Here is a 26,947-nt window from a genome sequence, read left to right on the forward strand (position 1 = left end):
CAGTATAGAGAGGAATCACTACAATCCATTCTCCAATTTGTAGTGAACTTGATTTTAGGGTCAGAAATTTCTTCTGCTGCAAAAATGACTACATCAGTGTTCTCTGCCAGAACAGAACATTTTTTCTCCCATCTAAGGAGTTTTGTAGCAATTTCAGTAGATTCAGAACTAATTTTCAAATCTATCACAAGAAACAATAGGTTCTTAAGCATCATTTGAATATAAATTACATCTCTATCCTCTTCCCTTCTAGCCTGAATTAATGTTCAAGATTTTGTGAGGAGAAGAAAGCCTTCAAATCTTCTATAAGGAGGTGTGCTATCTAGCTAGTTTGGTCAGGTTCCTGAAAACCAGTTGTTAAATTATTGCATACCTAACAACTAAGCCCCAAATTCATATTATTCTTTAACTCTGCCTGGACAAGCTTGTCTATCCAGGCAGAGTAGGAAAAAAAACCTGGAGGGTGTCTGACAAGGACTGGACTTTGCAAGCATAGGAAAAGCCAGATACCTGACCAACTCATGCTCCAAACTTTCCAGACATGCAGTTGGTTCAGGCAGAATGGAGAAAATGTGGATTTCTATTTTAGCTCTAATTGTATTGAAAATACTGGGATTTAAATATAGCTGCTATAGCAAAACAGAATATAAGTATTAATATAATAAAGAATAACATTACTTCATTTCATTAACACTACTTTGTTTCATTTAATGTTTCTTGTTGAGTTGATCAAATAAGTACAGAAATGTATACAACATTTTAAAACTGTGACAAGCACAAAACACTAGTATAGGCTACCTACATCAGCAGAACAAAATGTTGCCCGGTTTTAAAGAATACTATAAATGTTTTTTTTACTATATATCTTTTCAGCTGCTGCTGATAAGCTCTTGGATGCTGATGGCTTTCTTGTAATCAGCAATTGCTTCTTTAATTAAACCCATTTTGCCACGGATATCAGCTCTCAGCTTATACATCAAGGCATCATAAGGTTGAATTGAGAGTGCTGGAAAAGGTAACATTTTATTAGATGATTTCTCAAGCAAATAATAACTCTATGCTAACATTTCAACCATAAATATTTCATGCATTTCATCTTTAAAATTCCTTAAGCATTAATTGATTATATTTTCCTTTGTCTGGTTGACTCAATTCAATAAGATGTGAATTCCAGTGACTAAAAGTCTAAGCAAGAGGCCTGGCGTTAGTACTAAAAGCGTATGTTTTCATTTTGTAAATCCCTAAACAAAGGATGCTCTGTAATATGACACTGAGAAGTGGTGGGGTAGGAAAATCAATCATCCCATATGCTCTGATCTATAAAGACCTGCACATTGCAATTTGTTGTAGGATGCAAGAATTTCCCATGCTGAGCAGATGGCTGGTGGTGAAGGCTTGAACAGCACTGATGATCTATTTGTCAAAATGATAAAGGAGACCCTCATACTAGAATAATTCTCCCACCACCCCCAACAAGTGTTTCAGTATGTCAAACCATCTCATTCTGGAGTTTTACATTGCCTATTTTAAATGACAAGTGTGTCAGGAGATGTATATATTTCAATTATTAGTACCTTTTGAAATGTCTTCCTCAGCTTGCTCATATTGCTGTAACATGCTGTAGAGATTTGCCTTGTTAAAATATATTGCTGCAGAGAAAGGAGACAAGCAAATTGCCTTCTCAAAATCTGCTTTTGCTTCTTCGAAGTTTCTTAAGAGTGTATTTGTAATAGCTCGATTCAGGAAGGCAGATTCATTTTCAGAGTCAAGCATCAGAGCCTTGGTATAATAGTCATTTGCCTATAAAATTAAATACAATGATGGCATAATTTTACATTATTTATTATTTTTGATTTATCAAAACATTAATACCTTGGATAAGATATAAGTGGAACACTATCATCTTAACTTGATCTTTAAGAGGTCTCCTATAATAGTACTACAAAACAGTATTGTTCTACTTAGCTGTTTTCCCCATCAATTACACTATTTGTTCACTCATTTCTTCTGAGGAATTCAGAAAAAATTACTGTTGCACTCCCACATTTTTGTTTTCCTGTTTTTAAATACATTAATTTCTATTGTAATTGCACTGTAGTTGCAGAACAACTGTATTGCTTTAAACAAGCAATAGTATTATTATCCCATCTGGGCAAAGGAAATGTTAGTGATATAGTTGATTAACTTTTGGTCCCATTTTTCTCATTCCAGCAGAACTCGCTCAAACCCTACAACAACAACAACAATAACGATGATGATGATGATGATGATGATGATGATGATGATGATGGTAGGTCACACAATCAGCCAGATGTTTAGACTGGATTTGGAATTTTTTATCCACCTATCGAGTCCTTCCCAAGGGCCTGGGATAGGCAGATGTTGTTTGATGGTATTAAAGGTATCAATCACAGGATATAAGCTGTTCAAAGTAAAGCTGCCTTTTGCAATTGACTGATGATGATGATGATGATGATGATGATGATGATGATGATGATGATGATGATGATTTTAGTTGATCTCATTATTAGGCCTATGAACAGGGCTTCCAAAGTTGGACTTAAAGAAGGGGCAGTTTTTGTATAATTGAAGATATCCTTTCAATTATATGGCTCCAAATCACATAGGGCTTTAAAAAATCAAAAAATCAATAGTATATCTGTTGTATCCAAAAATGCATTGGCAACCAAACTGGTATAATATTGGCATTGGACTGTCCTATCAACATCTGGGCAAATGAAGTTTCTGCATTACTGTCAAAGGAAGCAATATAGAAAGAATAGCCAATAATCCTATCTGGGTATAACCAGCTCATAGGTAACAGGTTAGTTCTCTCAGTTTCCCTCTCACTACAAAAATATTAAATAGGCCATTCTGATATTATTTCAATGTTAGTACACAGTCCCATGATCAGCTGCCATTTTTCAGCTGTAATATTGTATATTCTTAATTATTTTGAAACAACAGATATTTTAGCATATCATTGGGCATTTTAAATACAGTATAATAATCTCTTGTAATGAGTCATCCGGTTCTCAGTGTGTAGTATGAATATATCCAAGTAGATTCATGGCCTTGTATTTTAGGCAGAATGTGGAGAAGGCAGATCTTAAATTTATTGTTCTTGACCAGCAAAACTTGCTTGAAACATGCCACAGTAAACTAGCATCTTGTAAACTGCGCTACTGCATGAAAAAGACTGAATTGTCAAACCTTTTCAGGATTACTTATAATGACTCGGCTGCCAGAAATTAAATTCATGATTACCCTTCTGAGATTTCTGCAAGTTATGCATTTAAAATGTCAACATCTTTGATAGTTTTTCTATATTTGAAAAATCTTACTGCCTGTTATCCATATACGGCATATTGTCAATCCCTGATGTAAGATAGATCTTAATTTCCTCTGACTCCCCTTCACTCTAAAACTAAAATTGCAAAATCAGGCTGTGAGTCATTTGCCAGTTTACAAATAATAAAGAATTAATAAAAACAATTTATTATACTGACTATCTTTTAAAGAGGCCAAAGGCCCTGAAAAAAAAAACATTTCAAGAAATTTAGTTAAATTTCCTTGAGTTGTTTGGTCTAGGATTATATATTTTCAAGGAATTATTTTCATTTCATTTACTCATTGAAGATTATACTTGTTATCTTGTCAACTCAGCTGTTATCATGTAGTATATATTGGAAATTTATATTTGCATTATTATTCACTAATATTTAATGAAGACAAAAAGGATCAATACACATAAAAAAATGTAGCTTCCCCAAAGAAAAAGTTCTTTTAAAAAAAGTACACCAGCACAGAGCAAATACAAACCTGTGAGAACTGCTTGTTTAAAAAGTAGATATTTGCTGCATTAAAATAGGCTAAAGCATAGTTGGGGTCTACGGTGATAGCCTGCTGATAGTCACGCATAGCACAGTTTAAATATCCCATAAACTGATTAATGACACCTCGATTTGTAAGCAATTCTGCATTAATGGTTATCTGGAATACAGACAAATAAGGTTTTAGATTAAAATGCATAAAGGATACATGAGACACGTGCAGAAAGTGTATCTTAATCTGCTAGTTGGTTTTCAGTTATGGCCTAAATATTTCTGCCCAGGAATGATCTAATGCAGAATATTCCTTTCCCCACTCCCATACCATTTTTTATACCTGATAATGAATTTAAGAACAGCAATTAATCTAGATTTTTATTCCCATGAGCAGAGGGGAGGCATTGGATAGAAACTAAGTAAAACATTGTGGGATTTATGGGCTGCTTGAATCTTGAATCTCTCTTTCATAATGGGGTAATAGTAATAGCATTTTGTAGCCAAGCTAAGTTCTGGCTGGGGTGAGGTGAAAAAGATCTTCATATGGTCAAAACCTGCTAAGTGGGAAGGGGATGCTAAGTTTTTAAAAAAAGTTTTTAAAAAATTTCCAGCACTGGAAGCATATTCATTGAAGTAATTAATTAATTAATTAATTAGATTTATATAGCTGCCCATCTCACAAAACTTGACTCTGGGCGCCTACAAACATATTGACAATTAAAACCATAAAACACACAAATGTAAATAAAAAAAGCATTAAAAAGCCAAGAATGTGGGAGAACAACAGTCATTTGACATCATACAGCCATCTTGCAAGCTCACCGTGGCATCCCCAAGGTTGATGGAAAAGCCAGGTTTTAAGAGCCTTCCAGAAGGTCGACAGGGATGAGGCCAACTTCATTCAGGGGGAATGAAGTTCCAGAGGGTGGGCACTTTTCTTTAGCCCTTTGCTCTAAACTAGTGCTTTTGAAACCTGGCCACTTTAAGATGTGTGGCCTTCAACTCCCAGGATTCTCCAGCCAGCATGCTGACTGGGGAATTCTGGGAGTTGAAATCCACACATCTTAAATTGGCCAGGTTTGAAAAACACTGCTCTAAACAGCAAGGGATTAGGGATAAAGGAGAGCACGTATTCCTGTCTCTCTCTTTCTCATGCTTGCACTTTCTGAATACCTGAAAAGGGTTATACTTGTGAGTAAGTATAACCCAAACTTCCAGGAAAGGAATTAATGATTAGGATATTAAAGAAATAATGGAAAACAGGGCTGGTAGGAAACATGTGCATTTTGAGGAAGGGTGGAAACTCTTCAGTCCTGCTCGGTTACAGACAACTATTAACCTTTAGTGCGGCATTTGTATCTTGAAAAGCAGCAAAAGTGTCCCCCATCTGCAGGCAGACTATGGCTCGTCCATCATAAGCAATGTGACAACTGGGATCACAACAAATGGCTGCTGTAAACTGAGTCCAAGCTTTCTGAAATTTTCCAAGAGCCTGAAGTAATGTAACAGAAACATTAATAAATAAAGAAGATATGAAGAGATTATTGGAATGTCCTAGAAAAGCTGAATGTTATTACTAAAGAAGATCAAGATAGGAAGCGTTTGTCCCTACGGTAATCAGGAGTGAAACTCACCTCAGTGGAACCTAACCAATCATGAATAAATGGGATATATAACGGACTGCATCATATCTTTAAAGATTTGACTAGGCTTGTGTAACAGAGACCTGGCAGAGTGAAGTAGGTGGGTTGTATGGGACTAGCTACTTCCCACTAGGTACCCCGCAGCAGAGATCTTGAAACTGTCCTGCCTCTCGCCACATTATGCAATTCTTGCAGGTGCCATTTCTGTGATCTCCAGTACTTGGTCTATCCATCTCACGTGCAATCAGCCTCTTCTTCTTGCCCAGCATGATAATCTTTTCCATCAGCCCTTCTGATGTATCCAAAGTATGGAAGTGTTTGCTTCATGATCCTTGCTTCCAATGAACGTTCTAGCTTTATTTCTTCTCTTACTGAATAGTTGATTCTCTTGGCTGTCCAAAGAATGTGACACAATCTTCTTCAACCCCATAGCTCAAAGGAGTCAGTCTTCTTCTTCTTTATGCCTTTGCACAGAGTCCATCCCTCACATCCATATATCATAATGGAGAATACCACTGAGATGACCTTTCTAAATTTGTCTTAATTGAAACATCTTGGTTTTTCATGAGCTTGTCAAGGCCCCTCAATGCCTTTTTGCCCATTGTTATTCTTTTCTAAATCTCTTTTGCAAACTTGCCATCTTTATCAATTCTGGGGCCTAGAAAACTGTAATTGTCAACTGCTTTTGTCATCTCAGCTTAACTCTCAGTATTGTATAAATATGATCTAATCGGACTGAAGTGTACTAAGTACTAATTCAAACTGTATATGCAGAGAATCACAATGATGCAAAATGTAATAGCAATATAGCAAAACTATCTGAATATGAAGGGCAACTATTGGTCATTTCTTATTATGTCTGTCAGTTAATGCGAAACCCGCAGCTCCTGAGTTGCAGTTACCCATCCCTGCCCTATAACAATGTCCCATAGCTCTACAAAGTTTGCTTGCTTTTTCCTCCTGAATTGCTTTACCTAAGCAGCAGAAGAAATGCCTTTTGAAAGCCAAGGAAAAAACATGAAGAACTAAACAGGTAGGCCTCACTTAGCAGCCACAATTGGGACTGACAACTCCATGGCTAAGCGATGCAATCACTAAGCGAAACTTCACATGACTGATGAACTTACAACATCACTTCCCATATGGTTGTTAAGCGAGACATCACATGATCGCGACCTTGCAATTTTAATGCCGGCTTCTCCATTGACTCCGCTTGTCGGAAACTGGCTGTGAACTGCGCAAATGGCGATCACGTGACTATAGGATGCTGTGATGATCGTAAATGCCTGCCAGTTGCAAAATACCTGAATCTCAATCACATGACCGTGGGGATGCTGCAATGGTCGTAAGTGTGAGGACCAGTTGTAAAGTTACTTTTTCAGTGCCACTGTAACTTTGAATAGCCACTAAACAGGGGACCCATTAAGCAAGCTCTACCTGTATGTGGGAATTCTAGTATTTTCCCCATGCTGAAAAGAGGTCTCAGCATTTCTTATTTCTGAATGAATTTTTCACATGGAAATAATTCAACTTTACATTCACACTCATTTCAAATAGTGTAGAAAGAGCTATAATGAGAGGAATAAATATTTTCTGTTTATAGGGATGAGTTCCATGGAAGGTGTTTTTTCTAAAATTAAAACTCTACATATGTTCATATTTCATTGAGACCAAAAGCAAAAGCATTGACTAAAACAGAGATTATATAGCAGAGGCTATCAGCTTGTTCCCGTTAACTAATAGAGATCTGAAATAGCTATATAAAATAAAGCAACAAGCAGTGAAGTTTTCTAATGAAGCCCTAAATTACTACTTGCAAAACAGCCATTTTTTTTCAGAAAGGGAGTACAATGACAGTGTCACAAATATATTACCTGCAAATTGTATCCTAAGCAAAGTCTAGCCTTTATGCACACTGGATTGATATGCACTGCTTTCAAGAAATCCTTTAGAGCTTGTCTAGCGCCTTCGGTATGACCATATTCCAGGTATGCATTTCCTCGACCAATGTAGGCATCCAAAAAAAAGGGATCTAGTTGAAGAACCTTAGAAAATGATTCCACAGCTTCTTCATATTTCTTAAGTCTGAAATCAATGGCCATTTAAATGTTAATGTTTTAACAGTAATTATGATGTTTTCTATTTTGAGATGTGCATATTTGAACAAGGAAACAAGCAGGAGTACAGAAAAGAGAGGCCTAAATATGATTATAGCCACTTTCTCCCCCTACCCTTTGATTTATTGATTATAATACCATCATGCTCCTTTTTCAGCTCCAATTCAGCATCAAAAACCATTGCACTGGGCTGCATCAGAAGGAGGTAAGATCAATAGCAAAGCTAATCCACAGCCTTCCTGAAAGAAGACACTTCATTAGGCTCCTCCTGTGTTAAACTGGGATGTAGCCGGTTTATCATTAGGAAATAACAGAGAACTTTTGTTCTATGAATATGGTTTTTAAAGTCTTTTGTCACTTTGCCGTCGCTCCCTGAGTGAGATGGGCAGTGACTAAATTTGAAATATAAATAAATAAAAATATAAAGTGTGCATCCTATATGCCCACTCTCAAGTCATTCTCTCATGTCATTTATGTCCTTTCCAAGAACAAAAGCTATATATTTTATCATTTTCAAAAAATATATATAAGTTAAAGATCTGACCCTCAAATTTAACTCACTCAGTGAAATGTTATGGGTTTTGTTACCTTTATTATTGTTTTAATACAGGCTGCCTGGGTGGTTTTAAATTTTTAATTGTTTTCATTGCTTTTTGGTTTTGTTCGCTCCCCAGAGTCCATTGGAGTTGGGTGGCTATAACATATTTGAATGAATGAATGAATGAATGAATGAATGAATGAATGAATGAATGAATGAATGAATGAATCTATGCAAGATTATATGCTTTTACATACACTTACTCATTCTGTCATATTCTACATACTCACTATAAATCAGACCTCCTCAACCTAGTGCTGTTCAGATGAACTTAAATATCAAAAGCTAAAACATGAACCTAGCAAGATTCACTGGAGACAAGCATTTTTTATAGTAAATGAAAATGTGCTTTTGTTCTTGTTCTTGTAGAAAGAAGTTTCATAATAAATGAGATGGTATTATCATTATCAAATACTGAGAAATGGAATAACATATATACCTTGAAAAAAAATGCATTGTTTGGTTTCTCAAAATACAATATAAAAAGGTATATGAGAAACATACTGATTTCCTACTGAACTTTCTGGAATGCTGTTTCCAAACCACTAGAAATTGAACCAAAACATTGAACATGAATGAAGAGAACACATATGGCTTCTGAAGAACAGGGTAGGCCTTTCCCTTTAATTGGCCTTGAAGCAATGAGCATGAAACTGAGCAAACTCAGGGAGGCAGTGAAAGACAGAAAGGCCTGGCGCGATATGGTTCATGGGGTCACGAAGAGTTTTAATGACTGAACATCTTAGTCAGCTCCAGATGTGTTTCATTGTTACAGTTGTGATTCCCAGGCAGGTAAGTGCTTTGCTAGTAGGGGTGATGGAAGTGATGAGTCAGTACAACCGGGCAACAAATTAAAGGTTGTCTCATGTCTGTGCTAGCCCTGTCATGCAAAGGAAAGAAACAAGGGGTAAATGAAAACAGAATTTGACTTTTCTGTTTTGAATTATGCCTCATGACTTTTAGAAATGCTTATTCTAGTTCAGGATTGGGGAGTAAGGCATTTGGATGCTGTTGCAGAAAATAAAATGCCTTGGGCCATCGCAGTTGCCTTCCTTCCTCCACAGCTGCTGCATAATTTTTTTCTGTAAGACAAGACACCAAACACATATTCCCAAATCTTACTCAGCACTGTTTAAGATTACCTATGATAGCAAAGTCCAATAGATATAAATAATTCTTTGTTTTTTTGTTCAGTCATTGCCACGTCTGCAAAGTCCTAAAACATTGAAAGAGAATACATTGAATGTACTGCTTTTCAGAGGATTAGCCATGCTTATCTGCTGCAGCAAAAAAGACAAAATTGATACCCACCTAGTGGTACCCATACTCTGAAAGCCACTACTGTACAGCTGAGATAAAAATGTTCATCTCTCCAAGCAATTATTGCTTTCCTTTCTTGTTTTTCATTATCTATCTTTTATTTTTAAGCAGCCTAGAGATGTAATGGTATGAGATACAGTAGTATACCTCATAGAATTAAATCAAATAATATATACAGAAAAATAATAAAATGATTGGATATTACTCATGTGATTTCCTCACAGCTGAACATTTTATAGGCACAACCTTCTCTAGTTAATTCATGCGTGCGTAGGCTCTAAAAAGTAACTACAATATTTAGAAGCCCAAGATATTATTTCAACCTATTTAATACATTTTGGACAAATTATTTTTAAACATGAATGATAATTGAAGAACTGCATCTTTATTTATTGGATCTTTTCCTTATTTTCTAGTTAATGTTTTGGATGCTTATTGCAAATTAACTATTCATTGAGAACTTCCTTTGATGTGGTTAGATAAATTTCTAAATGAATACGAACAGTTTAACCATGCCTATACACAGCATTTTTTGTTACTTTTATCACTTTTTATACTAGAGATTGCAAAATATTTTTCAAACAAATCCAGTCTACATTGTAGAAACAAACATATCTATAATTTTAGGGGGGAAAATACCTCTAGTGCAAAATCATAGTGTTTCATTTCTATATAAACCAGGGCACGATTTATCAGTACTTTCAGGACAATGTCCTTGTTTGTCTCAAGAAGAAGAACAATCCCATAATCTCTCAAACTCTGAAACAAACAAACAAACAAAACCCCACAAAGTCAGCTTGGTGAAGTAAAAAGCATAGCTAACTTTTTCTAAAGCAAGGAATTATTTCCTGTTTGAAAACATGTCAAAATCATGACCTGATTAAAGACTTGTATGCTTTTCAATGCAATAATAATATCAGGAATTTGTTTTTTATTCTATATCATAATTAGGTTACAACCATGAATTTAGAGTCAGATCAAATCTTTTTACAGTCATAGACCAGCATAGGAATTTAGAGTAATAATCAAGTTTCAGCAAAGGATGGCATAAATGACCATATTTATAAATTTCATTTTAGCATTCATTTCAAAGAAATACGGTTGCTTATAAAGATAAGCTATAAATACAATGAATTTGCTGCTAGAAATTTATTAAAACTATATTAGGTTTATCTAAGAAGCAAGTCATTCATCTTTCCTATTTCTTTTTCCACTGGGCAGTTGAGAAATTAAAAGGGCCTTGATTTATTCTTCTAATGGACATCATGTGCATCAGGATGTGCACCTTCTCTTGCTTGGAGAGATACATCTGCTGTTGCATAGTAACTTGAGGGCCATACTCTCAAAAGTGAATAAAACCAACATGGGGGGGGGGAGATAAATATATACATAGATGTATATGTACATACATTGTTTACTTTCCCCAGTTTGAAGCACATACAGGCTACCTCTTCCATACTGTCCTTTGTAGCTAAATTGCATCCCATCACCCACAAAAACTGCAGCTTCTTATGGGACTGGCCACCAAGATTCAGTGCTAAGAGAAAGGACTCTTCAGAGGAACAACAGAAAATATGGAAGGGAGAAGATTGGGAACATGGAAAAAGAAGCAGGGTATGGACAGAAGAGGAGATCCAGATGGGAGAAGACAATGCCAGCGTGGGGACCCAGCAAGGACACAGAAAACAGGAAAAATCAAAAAAGGAAGAGAGTTTAAATTAGTGAAAAACCAAAGAAGCAAAATGAAAAGGCAAAGGGAGTGAGAAATATGCAGCAGAGAGCCAATGAGACAGTAGAAACATGTGGCCTACAGTATGAGGAAGCAGCAGAATGGAAGCCTGACCGAGGATGAAGCTGTGGGGGAGGGAGGGAGAAAAAGGCTGCCAGTGATAGAGGAAGCAAGAGAGCACTATGGGGCACTAAATATACCCCCATTGTACCATAAAAACACTAAGAGTGCACCTTTTTACACATCTAACCCACATATTATCATGTACTACAAACTTTTGGATTGGAGTTACTTAAAAATCTGGACTGGAGCAATGTATTAAAAGCCATCATTAATCAAGCTATAAAGCACATGATCACTAAGAATAGAAGATTGATACAGCATTTATATTCAGAGATGATAGATAGATGCTAATGTTATGAATCAGATATGCAACTATTTTATCCTTTCCACCAGATTTATTTGTGGAAAGAAAAAAAAAGATGGAGTAAGCTGTAGAAGTTTACAGGAGTCAAACACTGTCCCCTAGATCCACCATAAAATGTGAGTAAGACAGGAAAGTGGGTTTGGAAGTAGACATCCAGTGTCAAAGCAACTTAACAATGACAAATCACTGCTTATTAAGAAAACAAACCATACATTTTCATAGTCCTTCAATTGTTGGAATGCAATTGCTCTGTTATAATATGCCAAAATGCACACATTATCCAGGTCTATAGCTTTAGTTAAATCTTCAACAGCATGTTTGTAAGTCTATAGAAAAAAATGACACAATAGTAATAGCATGAATTATTTAATCTACATAGAATAAGATAACAATCACACATTATAGAGCTTGTGAGAGGTGTGCACAAAACAGAAACAATGAGGGTGAATAGGACAAACCTGGTGTGCCTTGCCCTCACTTCCCTTCTCTTCTTTAGCACTTTCCTTTCCCTCCTCAGTGCCACCACCTTGCTTCAGTTGCAGTAGAGCAGATCTTACCCCCTGCTCTGATTTTCCCACCACATTCCTTTCTCTACTTTCTCTTAGTGTGTGCGTGTTTTTCCATCTAATGGCAACTATTTTACAGTACAAAAGTCATGTTGTGTTAAAACTAATTGCAATATTGGTCTATGAATCAAGATTTCACTTTCTTGTACACAGCTAGTAAGCAGCTCTGATGTTCAAATATCCTTCTTTACTCATAAGACAACTACAAAGTCTTCACTTATATATCTCAAATTAAGACAGCAGTAAACATGTTTACCCTGTTGTAAAATTTCAGTACTCCTCTGTAAAGATACCCTCTCACACTCTGCGGCTCAATTTTGAGGGCTTCAGTGCAATTCATTATTGCTTTAGAGTATCTTCCTTTACAACCATAGTAAGCAGCACGACTTAAATAAGCCTTAACAGAAAAAAACAACAACAAACTCATTGCAGAACACAACAGGGAGGAAATATCCAGAGACTTCTATGTTGTCATACATAGCTAACAGAAGATTACAAGTTCAACATTTAGAAGTTGAAAAAGCTCTAAAGATTTATAAATATGAATAAAACATTTCTTCTCTCTCTCTCTCTCTCTCTTCTTTCTTTCTCTCTCTCTCTCACACACACACATACACACACACACAAGCATGCACACATGCACATACTGAAGACTTTTGCCTCTCCCCTTATATTATGTATTTATTCCAATATAACTGCTAACTGGAATGTACATACAAAATGTCAAAGTCCACATACAATTATCATTTGTATGCTATTTCTGAACTTTTTCAAAATCCATAATAAATTACAGGTGCTTCTCTCCTGTTCTGGAAGATGGCTCTTTGCCCTTAGCTCCTAAATCCCAGAAAAGTCTTTTGACTCTCTGTATATCATTTCTTTGTAGTTCTGCTAGTGTAGTTATGCACATTAGTAAAAAATTCTATCAATTACATTTAACAAGGCAGATTCCAAGCAGATCTTTCCATGAATTGTTTTAACCAATCGGAACATTTGTACCATTTATATTCTCAACAGATAGAGGCTTTGCATGCATTTTTCCAAAGTCATAAAACTGCTAATGTAAAGTGCCCAAGAATCTTTTTAATGCAAATCACCCTGCTTTTGTTCTTTAACATGTGACACTCTGTTCACTTTTGAAGGGGCCTTCAAAAGTTGTTATCAAACTCTAAAGTGTAATGTGACGGAAAGGAAAAAATATTGAATACACAAGAGGAGATGAAGTATATTAGCTATATAAAATAAATGGAAGATAACATACAATTTAGATTTTATTCTGACTATGCCCACTATTTTTTAAAGTGTGGACTCTAACGTCATTCAAAAGCCGCATATAGCCCTCTGTCTAGAAAACACTGTGAGCCCAGAGAACGAATGAATGAACAAACTTTATTATAGCAAAAAACCAGCAACAGTCAGCCTAAGACATACAGAAAACAAAGGCAATACTTACTAACTATACTGAGGCCAAATTTAACCAAATTCCCCAAATTTTATATGGATATTACAGACAGTCTACTGTTACCTCATGTTGGGTTTTAGTAAGTAAATAGGTTTATCGGTATAACCACAGGTCATAACAATGCATCATAGCATAAAATACAATAAGTTGGGTTTTACATTACTGCACAACATTTGGCTACGTTGCGTGTAACGCTTGGGTGCCTATTTGACACTAGCAGGAAACACTGGGGAACTGCACAAAAATGAAAACTTGATAAAAAGGTGAATTTAATTACTCCACATTTTCCTATAATGTTCACTGTAAAGTAGGACCTGGCTGGCTGTCTAAACTGCAGCTGACTCCATCACTGTGTGCATCCAAATAAGCAAAATGGTGGCTGTGGCATTGCCATACATTGATCCCAATTTACAGGTAACGCCAATTTTTCAAGCAAGTCACCGAGCAAATTATCATGCTGGTTACGTATAGTACATTTCTTGCATATCTAATTAGGAACAGACAATAGTGAATTTAGGCAGGAATAGCCTTGTCGTTGATCATACGTGCTTATTTCTAATTTACGTCTTTCTCTGCAAATTGTACAGAGCAGCAATTTGAACAACCAAAGCCTGTTTGTAATTTTTGTATAGCCTTCCCTGGAGTATCTTGTTTTTTGTACCCTATTTGTAATTATAATGGTTATTCTATTGTGTACACTAAATAAGGTTTTATGTACTAATGTTTGCTGATCTGCGGGTCCTGCACTTCACATGCATATAAAAGGAACAGGGCTTGCATCATCAACCAGCCTCTATCAACTTGCCTGTTTTGAACCCCCTTTGTGGACATCTTGAAACTCCCCTTGTAGACACCCCACCAGCACTTAAACAAATGTATATAGAAATGGAAGTTTATCTATGAATACAAAAAGAGATGAACTGAACCAAATTAATTGATGTCAGCCCCACCAATTAGATCAGACCAAGAATGAATTCCAGAGGAAGGCTATAACTACTTTTATTGAGAGTGGCTACAATAACAGAACCTTGCAGAAGATCTATGCTGTGCCTCCTCCCCTTCTTATGGCCATGTGAATTAGGGAGGTGTCTGTCTGAGCCTTGTCTGCATATTTTCTGCTTGTCTTGGACTTAAGGTATGTTTTTTTTTTCCTCATCAGTTTTGTAACACATCCTGCCTATCTCTGTCAAGGCCATCTTAGTCTCTACAGTTGAGCTGAATTTTCAAAAAATTAAATCTTCCATTTTCAGTCAATTAATGGAGAACAGCAAGATTGTTTCAGTTTTATTTTTAAAGTTTAGTTTTAAATATTATTAAGGTTACTTTTAAATCTTTAGAAATACAAAATCATCTCTCTTACCTGAAAATGAGTCGGTAAAACAGCAAGTGTTTTGTTAAAATCTAAGATGCATTTGGCTTGTTGGAGTTGCATTCTGCACAGCCCTCGCTGGTAAAATGCATCTGCGTATCGTGGATATAGCCTGACAGCAGAAGTAAAAGCATCGCAAGCCTAAAATGATTAAAGATTAGGTTTAATTGAATCATGCTTCTTCAAAATAAATAAAATACCAACATTTAGAGAAAATGTCCTATATTTTTCATATTTCATATTTCTTTCTTTAGAAAGAAGACAAACTGGTATTTTTAGTTCCAATCCCAATATTTTTTTAAAAATTAATCTTCAAAAAAACCTTACAATTAATCTAATTAATTAATTAATCAATTAGTTTTTAAAATGTTAACTGTGATATTATATAAAAACTAAGTAGTAATGATAATGTAATAATGATATTACTATAACAATGTATGATATTACTATATGTTTGAGAATACAGCTAGTTTCACTTAAGGATCATTGTAAATGCACATTGGTTGCAAAGCACCCGAATGGCAATCACATGTCATTGTGACATGATATGTCACAATCACTAAACAGGGCAGTTGTTCACTGAAGACTACCTGTAGATACCTAATTTTATATTTTTATATATATATATATATATATATATATATATATATATATATAATCTAAGTATCTTATTCTTTTTTCAAAATATGTATATCTGTATATAAAAGTCCATTTAAAGGTAGATAGATAAATAGATAGATAAATAAATAAATATTGAACTACTAAGATTGTATGACTTTCTCAATTTTTTTCCAAGTTGGGATTTAGTTCTTAAACAATGAATTGAACCTAGACCATATGGAATCAGATATTTCTGGTCTTGCCTCTCCTTTGATATACAGCTAATTCAAAAGCTGAGAATTGATACTTTTCAGTAAAGCAACTTTAAAATTGGGAATATGCACATGCTTCAATGAGTGCATAATCACCTAACATTTTTTTCTATAAAATTGGATTATTCATATAAGAAACAAGGAAAGAGAAATATATAATCACTATCATGCTCACAATCAAACAGGTAATCTTTGAAAGGAGATTTGAAAGGAGGGAACAATATCAAATTGGTGATACTGTGATCCTTTTTTAATCAAAAAAATAATGCTGACCTTTCCAGACACAATGCTTAAGGTAGCAAACAACAATGAAGAAGAAGATCGTCCCTGATATATGCTAAACTAAATATCAGCGGTATACTGTATAACATCTAAGAGGAAGCAATAATAGCAACCATGTAGAAAATTAAGAATACCATATCAATTAAATTCTACTCAGGGACAAGCCTGAGTTTAACTTGTCAGTTTAAAAGCTTGCTGCAAGAGAGGGAAATCTGCCATCTGAAGCAAAGTGACAGCAGTGGGGTTAGGTGAGCTTTTCTGAACCTGAAAAGCAGCCTCTAAAAACACTCCTCCCTTGGTTCACACAGAGGAAATTAGATATTAGAGGAAACTGTGGGAAAAGTCATGCTGGAAAAAACAGTTCTTTAGACAGCCTGCTCTTAATATTTTTGTTGCTAAGGATCATAATCATCAGTTTGTGAACAGGGCTAGGGAACGAATTAGACGCCCATGCAGTTCTTGTAATGTTCTGAATTTCCAGCGTCATTAAGAGCCCGGCCAAAGTCAAAATGCATACCTCTAATAAAAAGACTTGCTCCATGTAGCACTGGCCCTTTAAAAAATATAATTCTGCAGCCTCAGAAGTACTAGGAAGCAATTTGTCAGAGCCAGTTAGCAGCACCAAACCCTCATTAAAACTGGACAGAGCATCCTGTAATAAAAAGGCAGTATTCTGTTAATTGATAGCGCCACCAGCCAAATGGCATTGTCCAGAGCCATTCCACTGTTCCATTATTCTTCCCAACTGAATCTTTTTCTATTAAGATAGGAGAAGCAGCATGTGACAAGGAGAGATTGCAAACAGAAGCCAACATTCAAAAAATTCTATGAATGATTACATAATAAAAGCTTATTTGGAAGTACTCCTACTTTTGAGGGTAGTCCTGCTCTCCTGTTCATAGTTGCTTAAGAGAAGAAATAATGTCGTCATCATCATCATCTTCACATTGATTCTGCACATTTTGTCAACAAAGTAAACATTTTCCAACCTGCCTTCTCTCTGTTATCTTTACTGTAAGTATAGTTAATATATTTATATTATCCATCAAAATTATTGCCTACTTAGTGCAAGCCATTTGTGTAATAGGGAGCTGCATTATTCCAGGCAATAATTGTCCACGATCTCAGGAGGATTTTTTTTTTCTTTTAACAGTGTGTGTCTCTTTAAACCAGGGTTCCCCAAAGTGGTCACTATCAACCCCAAAGGGTCAATGGGACTATCCATGGGGTCAATAGATGCCTGGGGGTCAAAAGGAGCTCAGTAAATGTCTGGGGCTCTATAGGTGTTTGATAAATGATGGAAGGTCAATTGGGGTCAATTAATCTTTTGGGGTCTCTGTAGAGTTCCATGCTAGTCCCTAGTCTTGAAAGACAGGTGGCTAGCAGTGAGACAGTGTTACCCAGGGTTGGATGGTCAACCGCTAGCAAGATTGGCCTTGAGTTTCTATCAGCTGTGTATTGTTACTGGCCTCATTTACCTGCATGCTTTATGTTGTATGTCTGTGTGCCTTCCACTCTCCCCCTTATCTCTCTCATCTCCCTGTCCCAGGAAAAATATATATATGTGTAGTATTCCTGTTCACCTCTCATACTGAGTGTATTCCCCAACCTTCCCAATCTCCAACCAAATATCAGTGCCCTTGTTGATGCTCATGAGATGCATCCTTCCCATTAACGATATCAACAGTTTCAGTAATAAAGGTATGTTAAACCTTATATTTTTCATATTTTAAATATTTCCTATTTTTATGAAGTCATTGTTATCATCGTTATTATTTGTTGTACTATTAGTTAAAGTAGTATTTATTAAATAATTTTCATATAATAAATATTTGGGGGTCGATGAACCATCTGAAACTTCATGAAGGGGTCAATGAGCTGAAGTGTTTGGGGACCCCTGCTTTAAACTAAAGAGTATTCATCTCCTGCAAAACATTTCTGATTGCTTGCTTTGCACAGTTCAAAGGAAGTATGGACTGAATTTTGCCCTAGTTGGATACTAGGGTTGGCATGCTCCAGGTCCCTTCCATCAAGCTATGCTATTTGATGGGACCCAGAAAGTATGCCTTCTCTGTTGTGGCACCTGCCCTGTGGAACAGCCTGGCCCCACATGATTCAGATGGTCCTGATCCTATTGACCTTTTGTAAGGTTCTGAAGACCTGGATGCTCTTTGGGCATTGGGGTAGAGTGTTGAATGAGCCCATCTGTAGGAAGCATAGTAGCATATTGGTTATTGTCCTCAGTTGCCAATTTGTTTTGCTATTTTGATCTGTATTGTAGGCTTTTTAGGATTGCTTTTGTTTGTACACCTCCCATAGTCACTTTGAGTTAGGCAGCTATACAAGTTGAGGAAATAAATAAATATCAGTGTCAGGGGAGGGAGAGAAAGGTTTCTTTCCCCTTTCCTGTGTGACGTCTCACATAGCTAAAGGTGAAGTGCCACCATTTTTCTGCTGCAGCAGAAAAAAAAGAGGAATAGGAAACTGGCAGGAGGCAATTAAAAGGGGAATTTTTCTCTTGCTTGGATGGATAGAGTTTGTACATTCATCCTGTGGTCCCCCACCATACACAGCAAGAGAGCAGGAAGGAACAGACAGGTGATTAATTATTTTCCAGTAGGGACGACCACTTGGTTTTTAGACATACTGTATAGATGAAACCAGAATTTTAAAAAACCTACTTAACTAAAAGGATGATGGCTTAATTAGCAAAGTGCTGTCTGCTAGGCATCGAAACAGAAAAATAAAATATTGGATATAGAGAATTAGAGCTGAAGAAGGAGGTAAATATTAATCAAATCCCATTTTAAAAAGTAGTATTTCTACCACACTCATTCTTTAGCGATTTGGCTTTTTAAAAAGTTTTTTTTTTTAAAAAAAAACCCTAATAAATATGACTGTTTTCTTAACCTTGAATTTCCGGGCTTTCATCTGGATTTTTCCAAGAAGACTAAACATAGCAGGTTCAGGCTGATTTTTGGTGGCTGCAATTGCACACTCAATAGCCTTGTTATAGTTCTGACAAAATGACTGAACAAGTGCTTCTTGAACAAGTGAACATCCAAGAGATCCTGTAGCATATTTTGAAAAATAACAATAATAGATCAAGTTGTTATTACTGTACACTCTGGTATATAGAGAATGAGAGAGAAAGAGAAAGCTGTTCATAGATAGATAGATAGTTATATAGTTAAATATAGTTATACATATTTAAAACATAAGCAACCTTAATATAAATGTTAATGATGTCAAAGAATCCCATTCACATTCTGTTTAATAAGAAGGTGCCTTATACAGTGTAAAATCACCCATCTATCTTACACCATATTGATTGTCAATGGTTCCCAAGGGTTTCAGATGGAATATTTCCTAGCCTCTAATAACCTGGGAAATTTTGCTGAGGAGCTTTTCTGTTTTAAATACTTCAAGTAGTTACTGGAAAAGCTGTCCATGGATAAATCTCATACAAGGCTTATAAGAAACAAGATTTAAAGATGCAAAAGTATTACCTGGTTATGGATTTTTAAAAATTATTATTATTATTTATATTTTATTAATCGATAATAGAGTCCAAAGCATAACAAAAAGAATTGCAGCTCTGAGTCGTGTTCTTCAGAAATTCAAATTCTAGCCAGGAATGCAGAATTATCTAGGTAACCTAGATAAAATTATTGATGCCATGTCCCAGATGACTAGTTTCCAGATATACTTCCATGTTTGGAAATTGATTGAAGCAACAAATTCGGAAGCAAACAGTAAATAGTGAAGTGATTTTGAATCCTCTCCAGTCCCCCACTTGTTTTCACAGTTGTTCAATAACTACTCAGATAATCAGATCTGGATTCTCCATTAGCTTCATATTTTGCATGAATAACTCACGTATTTCTCTATCACATCAAGCCTTTCCATTCATGGTGGAAAGTAGATCTATACAAACCTTTTGATCATGATCAGTGGCATCTGCAGGAGGTTATGGCTTTTAACAGAGTGACAAAAGCAGTCTCGTGCCCCAAGTTCTGCCCCTTTTGTAGGTGCACGTGTACAAAACGGATGGGGTTTGCATCACCATGCTGCAATGCTACTTTCATCATTCTGATCCCCATTGCCCCCACCTGCAGATGCTGCTGACTATGACTGTGACACTATTTGTGTTTTAGGCAACATTCATACGTTTTCTATTATATCTATTGACACACTGTGCATCATTGTAGACAAATTACAGGCACATACTGTACAATCAGCCTTACTAGGTAGACCAGACAGGAAACAAGACCAGATAAACTAGTTCTACTTTATTGTAAGGTTACCTTAACAGAATCTTGCAGGTCTGAAAGTATTTCCCTCCCCAATTCCCCTTTACAGCTCACAGAACCAGGGAGGGTCTCTTCTGCCTTGCCCATGTTCCTGCTGAGAGTTAAGCCACTTTTCGTCTGACTGTTTCCTTGGCTGCGTCTCATTGCACTGTCTCCCAAGGTCATTCCCACATACCATTAAACATACATCCTATATGTATCACATGCACAATAGTCCTGCAAACTACTACATGAACCACATATTAGCAGTACACTCTTTCAACGATCAGTTTTTATTTCCATGTAAATGTGCTTAAGACCATGGACAGAGTATCAAAACAAATGAATGGGACATCAATTATAGCACTAACATCATCTTGTATTTTAGATGGTGTCCTTAATCTGTGATTGTTGGGTAGGATCCAGAGAATTGCAGTACTTGAAGCACGTGTTACTTCTATAGCTGCTCATGATATCTCAAAAAATTATAATCAGTTATGGGGATCTAATATGCAAAAACAAAAGCAAGGAAAAAATCTGATCAAAGTTGCACAGTACTTTGAAAGAGCTGTACCTTTGTCCATTTCTGCCACTTGGTATATACAGAAACTTGCAAGTTGAAATTTTTTCATTTGTAGTAAATACTGTCCCCTGTAATAAAATATTTTAACAGAGACAAATTCCTCAGAATATTTTAATAACCTATTAAAACATATCTTAATAAGAGACATTCCAAAGTTCAATTATTCTGTTTAATCCTCTATTGTTTTCAAAAGGGAAGCCTAAGTTTTAAATAACTGAATCCTGGGATCTCACCACATTCTTTTTGAAGGCCTAACTCAAAAGGAGAAAAAGTTCTGTACTAAGCCTACAATCATGGACAGCATTCCTAATTACTAATATTTATTAATTCACTAATTTACCATTAGTTTATTTACTAATTTTCTATTTTAATAGTAAGTTATTTTAATTTACTATTAGTATTATTTACTAATTACTAATATTTCTATGACACCTAAGAATTGAGCACTTTCATAAGGAGACAATCACTTTTTGAAGTCCCACAATCTACTCATTGAGCCAGATGGCCTGTAATATTTGGGGACCCATCAGGAAATTGCATAAAGAAAGACATGAGGGGCAACCAGGTTTTCCATCTTTGGCCCTCCCTGTCCCTATCATACACTGAAAATATGTTCTGAAAATGAAAAAAAAATATTGAACCTAAGACTTACTAATACATATTATAATTATATGGACATGCAAAAGTAGGAAAACAAAATGAAGCAAGATGCTGGAGAAATGCACCACGAAGTTACAGTTCTGCTGTTGACAGTTATCATGATAAATGCTTACCTTGTTAAGCATAAATGGGGTATGTTGGGATAGAGATGAATGGCTCTGTTTATATCTTTAACTGAACTCCTTAAATCATGAACCTGTTTAAAACAAAAAAAAGACAACCATTTTTATTTCTCAGGCATGGATACTGATATGACATTAAGTACACTCTGTTTAAAAACAAATATTTCTTTCCTTTTTCAACATTTAGGATCAAACTATATACTTTTTTCTTTTCTTTGGTGTTTTCAAGTCAGTCTTGGCTCTTGGCAACTGCCTAGACTAGTCCCTGAAGTTTTCTTGGCAACGTTTTCAAAGTCATTTCCCATTGCCTCCTTCCTAGGGCTGAAAGAGAGTGACTGGCCCAAAGTCACCCAGCTGATTTTATGCCTAAGGCAGGACTAGAGCTCACAGATTCTCCCTTTCTAGCCTGGTGCCTTAATTACTACACCAAACTGGCTCTCTTCAAACTACATGAAACATTAAAATCTCTCTTGCCTAAAACTGTGGCTGTTCAGTTTCCCATTCTCCCTTAGTATGTGGTTGATTACATCACTGATCTGATACTACAATGCCATGCACCCATCAGTGATATAATTTCTACAGCAGAGATTAGGAAACCAGAATATTGTGACAAAACCTGGATGACTAAGAAGCAATATGATGGTGAGAGAGAAACAGGAGGCTGTTTTCAGTGACACAATGTTTTAGTAATGGTGTGCAGAGGAGGAAAAAAAAAAAAAGTAGAGGATCTAGTCTGGATAAGTTCGTCACTCAGGGATGGAGAAAAGATTGGCTTGGATTACTTGTAGATCCCTCATCAGCATCAATGTCTGATAACAAAATGTCCTCCCCCTCCTTCTGTAGGAAATTATACTGTTGAAATGAAAGTTTGAAATAACAAGAAGTGAATATTTATATTAATGGGGCTGCAAGTTCCATTTGGTTTTGATTCTCAAGTCAAATTAAATTCACAGGCTGAGAATCTTTAATTCAAAACATGTATCTGTTTTGCCAGGCTGCAGCTCAGTGGATCTCAGAATTCTAATAAAACGTCAGTCTATCTACCTGTAATGTAATGTAATGTAATGTAAAGTCAGTCTATCTACCTGTCCTACTTTATCTAAATAACAGGATTCTTAGAAGCTTCCTAAAGTAGTCCTCTTACAGAGGACTTTTGCGTTCATTCATTGTTTATCTTATACCTACTTCTATGTTTGCACATGATACGTTCATATCAATCTTTTTTGTCAATGGTATTGGAACTGTTTAGTCAAATGATAAGTTCAGTGTAACTAGGAGGTAGCAATGTAGTTGGGAAAATGAAGAAACTACTGCAAACTGGTAGGGGTTTTCCATAAGAAGCAAGGAAATAATTTGGCTGCTAGGATTCTGGTGCCCAGGTTTGCAATTAGACAAAGACCGAACAGAGGAAGCAAGGCATATAGGAAACCAGAGGAAATTGTTAAAGAGATCATGGAATATGATCAACAGGTTCTTGGAGAGTATTTGGAATCGAAGCTGAATGCAGCCGCCTATCTTTTTATAAGAAGACTGAAGGCCTGGACCATCTCAATTATACAGTTTTCAAACTAGAAGAGTCCACCAACAATTCAGAAGGACAAAAACTCTGAATCAAACATCTCTCACCATTCCCATGGCAAACAGGCAGGCAAAGAGCTGTTTAGGAATAAATATCTATAATTAAAATTCTTAAATACATAAAATAGATACCCTTTGGTAAGCTTGCGCCCTACACAAGTATGGTCTAATATCTAATGGATCAACCTGAATGGCCTCAGTGAACTGTCGAATAGCATCAAAATACTGATCCATGTGCAACATCATAATCAATCCAATGTTTACATAAGCTGTTTTGAGAGTCCTAAAACAGATAAAATTGTATAAATATTATATTTTGCAGCATGTCATTTCATAGTATTTACTGTCTTCAAGCACTGATATGTAGTTTTACAAAGTGTTTCCATGACAAAAACCACACTCCCTCCCTTCATTTTCACCCTTCTTCCTGAAGTACAAGGAGAGCTTCAAGATGCCTTTTACAGCAAGACATTTCACAACCAGCTTTGAAAATAGTTCAGAAACTGCAACGATGGGCTGTTTCTTTGTACCCAGAGGGTAACGGATGGGACCATATCGTACAATTTTGAAGATCCTGTATTGCTTAACAGCTACTTACTAGGCTCTGTTTAAGACATCAGTGCTATCCCATATTCAATCCATTTTTAAATATTAACAACAACAACAACATCAACAAAGTTGCCTTTATAGTGTCCTTTTCCAATTTCTAATTAGGGCTCTGATAGCCTAGGCAGGTTCAAAGGAATGATGCCCTTTTTTCTCAGTTCCTCCTATCTAGCCACTTCAGTACCTCCTAACAAACACAATCAGTAGCAATGTCTAGTAGTGAAGAAGTGATCCATATGACAGGTCTGTATATGCCAACAGCACAAACTGATTCTTGATAGATTGAGACTACTTGAGAAAAAGTTCATAATCAAAGGGGTATTACTAGAGAATGGATGGCACTATTTGCAGTAGAAAATATTCCTGCTGTGTTAGAAGTGAAATGGTTGCCCTACTTTCTGGTTAGGCACATACCTGATAAAATAGAAAAGAATATAAGACTGTCATTTTATATGGTTACCGTAACAATAATAATCTATAATTTCAGAACTTAAAAGTGATAGTATGTTAGAGGGTGCTACCTGGTTATCTCATTTTAAATTTTAGAACGTAGGAAAAAACTGCTTAATTTTTCTGGTGGGAGTTTGTGAAAGTTATTCAGTGCCTTAAATTATTATGGGATATGTTGTTTTTGCAACTGGTTTGTATGACTAAATGCTAATTTAAAGAGTGAGCAATTAAGAGAAGTGAGCAAGCAAGTAAAGAATACCTGTCCAAAGCAAGTGCACTTTGAAAATCATAGATGGCCAGGATCCACTGTTTCAGTTCTGTGTACAAGATTCCACGGTGAAGGTAAGCCCCAAGATTGTCATATTTGTGATTGAGAAGGACTGGAAGAGAAGAAGAACACTCTAAATATTCATCTGTTTAATATATCTTTGGGTCTAAGGGAACCTCTTTTTAATAAGTTAATTGGGAGGAGGCATTCCTTTATTGGCAAGTCCCATCAATTGAAGAATACATCACGAAGTCAACTTTACATCATGTGTGTGACATCATCACACAAATGATGTCATTTGCATTGTGCATCACACAGATGACAAAAATGCTGTCAATTGCATCACAAAGTTGTTAAGTAAAAGAAGTAAAGCATAGCAGAATTTAGTCTGTTATGTGCAAAGTCCACTGCATCAAGGTTTGATAAACTGAAGTTTCACTTGTCTGTTTTAATCATATGCGTCAAGTTAATTTGCTCTTCACTGATCTGGTGGAAGCTTTAAGACCTTTTATAATGTTGAATTTGAGTTAATTTGAGTTTTGGAAAAAAATTAATAATTTTGATAGGAAAGGGGGGGAAATGAGGTTTTTCTATTTACAAGAAACGTGATCATATTAATATGAAGTCCCAATTATAGAATATCTCACCAATATTTGAAGCAGAATCTGGTAACATCTAAAAGTGTCCTTGTATCTCTGTGCATGCATGTGTGCATGTTAGGAAGGTGAAAGAAAGCTTCACAAACTTGTGAAAAATGAAATATCCTGACATACCCAAGTGGTCACCACTATGGCAGCAAACAGGTTTTTGGCCTTATATAAACCAATCTTTATTGGATATGTTCATGTAAAATAGTTCCGTTTAGGAAATTTAGAAATTTCATATCAACTTTTGTATCTGTGCCTTCAAGTCAGGGTTGACTCCTGGCTACCATCTGGAAAAGTCCCTGCAGTTTTCTTGGCAAGATTTCAGAAGTGGTTTGCCATTACCTTCTTCCTTAGGGCTTAGAGAGAGTGACTGGCCCAAGGTCACCCAGCTGGCTTTGTGCCAAGGCGGGACTAAAACTCCCAGTCTCCCAGTTTCTAGCCTGGTGCTTTAACCACTACACCAAACTGACTCTCATATCAACTATTAAGATATGTGAAAATTGCATACCAACTCAGTGTATATTTGGGACAACTGCATAGAGAATGATATATGTTAGTGTTACTTATATTTAAATAAATAATATGTGGGGTCTTGTGAAGAAACCGACAGGAGTAATTAGATATAAAAGATATAGATAATTGGAAGTTTTGTAATTTCAGTTCAAAACTGCATATAAAAACTACATATATTATGGAAACATTTTATGTTCAAAATGCATACAATACTTTTTCCACAATTTTTAGAAAACAGTTCACAGAAACAAAAAAAATCTCTTTTCATAAATGCAATTAGTATTTTCATGAAAATCAAAGTAGTAATACCAGAAACACTTAAGTCCTGTAGGGATTGTTTTTGATCAATTTTCCTCAAAATGCAACCTCTGTGGTAGAATGCAACCCAGTTGCGGGGGTTTAAATGAATTCCAGCAGATAAATCTTCAACTGCATTTTTATATTGCTTTTGCTTAATGTATGTTCTTCCTCTATAGGTTCTAGAAAGAAAGTTCACAAGCACATTTCTGTGATATTTGCAATATTCCATATTTATACCTTTGGTATTTAGATATATAAAAGTCCTTACTTGATCCAAATGTATTTAAAGTAACTTAGTGTGTAAAAATAGACACACTTGTTTCTAATTTCCAGTTGCATCATTATTTCCAAGTGAACATGCTTGAAATTTTAAAAAGCTAACAGTATTTTAACAAGTATCTGATCTGACAAACTGACTATATTTCTGGAAGAATGAAATTTTGTATATAACCTGAAAAGCTAGTAGAAACATTTTTCCGAGAAGCTTCTTATATAATTTAGGTGTAAAGGAAACAACAGCTGTCCCAGTCACTTCCAGGAATGCAAATATATTGATATACTTCAAACTGATATTTTATACTTCCAGGTCATCATATAAGTTTAACCATAATAGATAATTGTGGGTTCAAGCTTTAATTCGAGACATTGCATGATGTGCGCCTCATGTCATTCCCATACTCACATGCTCTACAAAATTCTCCCTACTTAACTACATA

General features: G+C 35.8%; 1 protein-coding gene across 1 annotated transcript in view; it reads right to left on the reverse strand.

The window, feature by feature from the left end:
• Positions 1–869: 869 nt before the first annotated feature.
• Positions 870–26,947, reverse strand: part of TTC6 (tetratricopeptide repeat domain 6) — a 97,019-nt gene continuing 70,941 nt past the window's right edge. Inside the window, exons 20-36 of the mRNA XM_088146734.1 lie at positions 26,241–26,410; positions 24,763–24,883; positions 23,580–23,730; positions 21,861–21,943; positions 21,079–21,155; positions 19,123–19,283; positions 16,730–16,864; positions 15,050–15,199; positions 12,484–12,624; positions 11,874–11,987; positions 10,145–10,264; positions 9,328–9,401; positions 7,345–7,555; positions 5,167–5,319; positions 3,823–3,993; positions 1,575–1,800; positions 870–1,006 (exon numbers count right to left, since the gene is read on the reverse strand). Of these exons, the coding sequence (XP_088002860.1) occupies positions 870–1,006; positions 1,575–1,800; positions 3,823–3,993; positions 5,167–5,319; positions 7,345–7,555; positions 9,328–9,401; positions 10,145–10,264; positions 11,874–11,987; positions 12,484–12,624; positions 15,050–15,199; positions 16,730–16,864; positions 19,123–19,283; positions 21,079–21,155; positions 21,861–21,943; positions 23,580–23,730; positions 24,763–24,883; positions 26,241–26,410 (2,395 nt within the window). The remainder of the gene's footprint in view (positions 1,007–1,574; positions 1,801–3,822; positions 3,994–5,166; positions 5,320–7,344; positions 7,556–9,327; positions 9,402–10,144; positions 10,265–11,873; positions 11,988–12,483; positions 12,625–15,049; positions 15,200–16,729; positions 16,865–19,122; positions 19,284–21,078; positions 21,156–21,860; positions 21,944–23,579; positions 23,731–24,762; positions 24,884–26,240; positions 26,411–26,947) is intronic.

The sequence above is a fragment of the Python bivittatus genome, unplaced genomic scaffold, assembly GCF_059951505.1.
Source record: "Python bivittatus isolate LINGU-HERP-01145 unplaced genomic scaffold, Pbiv_v1 ctg000480_np1212, whole genome shotgun sequence".
NCBI lineage: Eukaryota > Metazoa > Chordata > Lepidosauria > Squamata > Pythonidae > Python > Python bivittatus.